We start from the raw sequence: 4,477 nt of genomic DNA, 5'->3' as shown, positions 1-4,477 counted from the left end.
AAAAGCTGATAAAAATGACAAAAATAACAGTTTCAAAAATTTTAACTAAAAATAAAATCTGAAAACATCAAAATAAAAAAAACGAAAGATATTAATAAAAAGTATAACATCTCAGTGATATTAAAATAACTGCAGCACAGAATGTACAAAAAGTACAAATGCAGAAATAAATGTAAATAATAATTTTAACTATTTTAAATGGAAAGTATTTGTAATTTTTTTTTATAAATATAAAAATTATTTAATTGATATATAATATCATGAATTATAAAATTGATTTAGGAACGGCAGTTTACTCATCTAAAGTGATGAGGAATTTTCAAGAGAAAAAATATTGTGAAAAATAATGCAAGGCGGGATTTGACTGCATGTTGCATCTAACGGGATTTTATTGGTTTTTGTTGAACTTTTAAATTAATGTTTAATATTATTGTTCCCCATCTTTTTGGCTTTTTGATGCAAGGCCTATATTTGGCTAAAAGATCATGAGATCATTTAATTTCATATTGACTTCAACAACATTTGGGTCCGTTCCTGGTAAAAAAAAAAAAAAAAAAGTACTCACCACAGCTGTGACATCAGCTACGCCAAAAGCAGCTTTCTGCCTTCGCCCTGTGATGTAGCTGCAGTTCTCCTGTATCTTCTCCAGCAGCTGGCGCATCTGCTTGCAGTAATTGGCCACTTTGCATTCCTTCAAGAACGCTTTCAGCTGAGGAGACCAACATGAGACACTGTTCTAGTGGTTTTTGGATATTTTAATAAAAAAAGCTTACATTTTGTGCCTACGTTACAATATATCCATATATGTCTCAAAATCTTGCTTTTTTCTTTTCTTTCATTTCACTACCCTACACCTCACGTTTTAAAATGCAGAAGCGCATTCTGTGTGAACCTGTCCTGACGGTAGCACACTTGAGAGAAAGAAGAGTTTACAACGTAACATGTACCTGCGTCATGAATTCAACACTAAATATTGGACTTGGACAGCTAGGACTGTCTGAGTTCACACACTTGCGTAGAATTTGTTCAGGCCTTCAACAGCATCCATTTACGCTCATTTTCAATTGTTGAATTTGGATAATTTTTAGATAAACATCTTTGTTCAGAGTTCGGCACTGTAAGCATTGTATTTTTATGAATGTTGGGATTTAGTTGAGTTAAAAACAAACTTTTGTTACACAGGGAAACAGCCAGTGGTATTTTCAACTAACCCTGTTAATTTGCTTGAGTAAATCTTCAAAACCATTTGATGTTTTACGTTTTTAAAAGAAGTCACTAATGCTCACCAAGGCTGCATTCATATGATCCAACATACTGTAAAAAATAATATTGTGAAACATTAATACAAATTAAAATCACCGTTTTCTACTTTAATATATTTTAAAGTGTCATTTATTCCTGTCATGGCAAAGCTGTATTTACTCCGGTCGTCAGTGTCACATGATCCGTCAAAAATCATTCTAATATGCTGATTTACTGCTCTCAAGAATCTTTTTTTTATTATTATGAATGTTTAAAATGTTTGTTTTCAAAAGCATTTATATAAAATTGAAATCTTTTGTTTATAAGATTGTTTATTGAATGTCTTCACAGTCACTTTTGATCAATTTAACCCACCCTTTCTTCATAACAGCATTAATTTCTATCAAAGAAACAAAAACTTTTGAACGGAAGTGTAAATGTAATCCATTTTAATGGATAACATAAAAACCTGTCTCAAGTTGGAGACAGAAGGGAGGCAGAGTTTGGCAGAGTTTTTTGCTTATTGCTCAAACTTTTGTGTCAGTCTAACACAAAAATAAAAATTAAAACCCAGTCTCAGTAACACTACGTCCATTACAAATGACACCTGTTCCTGAGGTAACACACATGGAAAAAACAGCAGTCAATCAGTTTTCCCTACACAGAAATGGCAGCCCTGCCCCCCACAGTTTTCTCACATCTCTACTCAACACCTGGCATACAAGCATGCACACTAATCCTGACCCGGTTTAGTGCTGGGATCGGACCTAAATCCTCTGCCCTACCTAAAATTCACAGCTGCAGCCTTTGCAAACACATTCCTCCGCTATGGAAACGGGAAAACCCTGCTCGTAACTGCCCTTACAAGAAATATTTAAGATTTAGTAAGTCAGACAGAGGTCCCAGACAGCAAGGGTGGAGCGGCGTCTCGGGGGGCCTGTGGCTGCGGTGTCTTGGCCTGGGTGAACTTACTGGAAAGCTTCCCCGTGCCAACCAGGAGAGCAGGATAATCCCTGCAGCTTGTGTGGCAATCCTCTTGGCAGCGACACGGCGCGCGGCGCTTTAGCCTGTGTAGCAGCGTGTTCAGGCTTTCATCTCCTAACCTCAATCCAGTTACAGCCAGTCAGCATGAAGTCATGACAGGCTCCTGGCCCAGGAGGAGGGGCGATCTTTATCCAGTCCTTTATCTGATGCATTTCAGTGATTGTCTTTTGTTTCATTTTAATATGACTATTTGCTCATTATTTTGGATTTACCGTTCAAATTTTGGGGTCAGTAAAATTTTTACTTTTTTTAAAAATGTTTAAGAAATTAGATTTTATTCAGAAAGACTAATTAAATGGATCAAAAATGACAGTAAAAACATTTCTAATGTTACAAAACTTTTTGAAAATTCTATTCATCAAAGAATCCTGAAAAAATTTTTTTTTTCTACAAACATATGAAGCAGCACAACTGTTTCAACATCTGTAACAATAATAAATATTTCTTGAGCAGCAAATCAGCATATTAGAATGATTTCTGAAGGATCATGTGACACTGAAGACTGGAGTAATGATGCTAAAAAAATCATTTTTGCCATCACAGGAATAAATTTTAAATTATATTCAAATTTATATTTATTATTTATATCATTCAATTATTTTAAATTGTAATAATATTTCAAAATATCACTATTTTTACTGGATTTTTATCAAATAAATGAAACCCTGGTCAGAAAAAGAGATTTAACAGAGAAAAAAATCATAGTATACCTTTAAAAAAAAAAAGTTCAGTATGAATTTGGGCTGTTAATCAATTTAAATGTTTAAGCTTTTTAAAATAGTTATATTTAAGCTTTTTAAACGTTTTAAATTTTACTTTAAATTATTGATCAACTGATTAATTGATCAACAAATTACATTACCACGTTTCCTATTAACTCCCATGAAAGCACCAAGAAAAGCAAGTATGAAAGTAAAGTTTGTTTTTTAGAGAAAATCTCTAAAAATGTCAGTCTTTTTCTCACATAAATCATATAACTTCAGAAGACTGAAGGAATTAAGTCCACAGGCTTTTAGAAAATGTACATTTTTGGGTGTACTATTAAAGTACCCTTTAAAGTATTATACGATTTAAACAGTTTTCAATTAACCACATGTGATAACACATTAATTCTGACAGGCTTAGTATACATACGTAGTCATAAACTGAAAGAACAAAGAATTTATGAAGGTCTGAAACTCAAAGTACAGGATGTGTCACCTTATAAGCCTTCTCTTGGAGATTGGTCTTGCTGAGTTTGAGGATCACTGCAAAATTGATGGGCTTTATACTCATGCGGCCTGGTTTCTTATTGAAGTCTTCTCGCTGGAGGATCTGAGGAGCAGAGTGAACAAACAGATACATCAGAGCACTGCATCACAGACATACGTGCACAGAAACACACAAATAAGACAAGATTACAGCAGCAGCCCACTGATTATTCAGACAAACACAAACCAGAGAATGACTCAAGGGTTTATAGTAACTTCAAGTATACAATCTAAATCAGGTGTGCAGATGAGTGTTGGTGAAGCTTTTCTGAAACGTCCCAGTAGTTAAACCCTTTTGCAACCATTGATAAGTGTATTGAGGCTAACACATACAGATCACCTACTTCTTCATTAACTGATCTACATATCTGATCTTTATGAAGAAATTATATGAATGAACGGATAAAACAATAGACACAAGGACCTGAAGTATTTTGAAATAGTAGTACGAGAAAAATAATCACAGTATATATGATTATCAATATAGCCATAACTGAATCTATTTCAGGGGCCAAAGTTTGTGTTTTTATTAAAAAAAATCTTTTTTATAAAATTAAATCAGACAAGCAGCATTTATACAGCACCAAAACAAATAGGGTACAAGTTATCAAATAGAGTAACTATATTAAACTTAACTTTATTTACTGATTTTTCAGTAAATAAAACTAGGTACACCCTAATTTACATAACCAAATCAAAAACCTAGTGATAAACAGCAGCATAGCATTTAAAATGAACATTTAAATGTTTTGCTACAAAGAGACCTGCAAGGTCTCAAATTAATCATGTTTTTTTTATATTTACACTCCTGTGGTCAGGAGGAGGGGCAAACTTTATCCAGTCCTTTATCAGGTGCATTTAAGCAGTTGTTGGTTGTCTCTCTGCTCTTTATTTTGGATTTACAGACAAGCAGAAATTTGAAAAGAAAGAAAATAAATTAA

The 4,477-nt window shown here is 33.4% G+C and overlaps 1 protein-coding gene across 1 annotated transcript in view; it reads right to left on the bottom strand.

The window, feature by feature from the left end:
* LOC107572646 (nucleolar complex protein 2 homolog) overlaps positions 1–3,630 on the bottom strand; it is a 6,766-nt gene extending 3,136 nt beyond the window's left edge. The window contains exons 1-2 of the mRNA XM_016259071.1: positions 3,475–3,630; positions 566–709 (exon numbers count right to left, since the gene is read on the bottom strand). Of these exons, the coding sequence (XP_016114557.1) occupies positions 566–709; positions 3,475–3,630 (300 nt within the window). The remainder of the gene's footprint in view (positions 1–565; positions 710–3,474) is intronic.
* Between the last annotated feature and the right edge of the window lie 847 nt (positions 3,631–4,477).

This window comes from Sinocyclocheilus grahami, unplaced genomic scaffold, assembly GCF_001515645.1.
Source record: "Sinocyclocheilus grahami isolate Dianchi unplaced genomic scaffold, SAMN03320097.WGS_v1.1 scaffold1786.1, whole genome shotgun sequence".
In the NCBI taxonomy this organism is placed as follows: Eukaryota; Metazoa; Chordata; class Actinopteri; order Cypriniformes; family Cyprinidae; genus Sinocyclocheilus; species Sinocyclocheilus grahami.
Note: the sequence above shows the minus strand (reverse complement) of the source record. Positions and strands in the feature narration are given on the sequence as shown.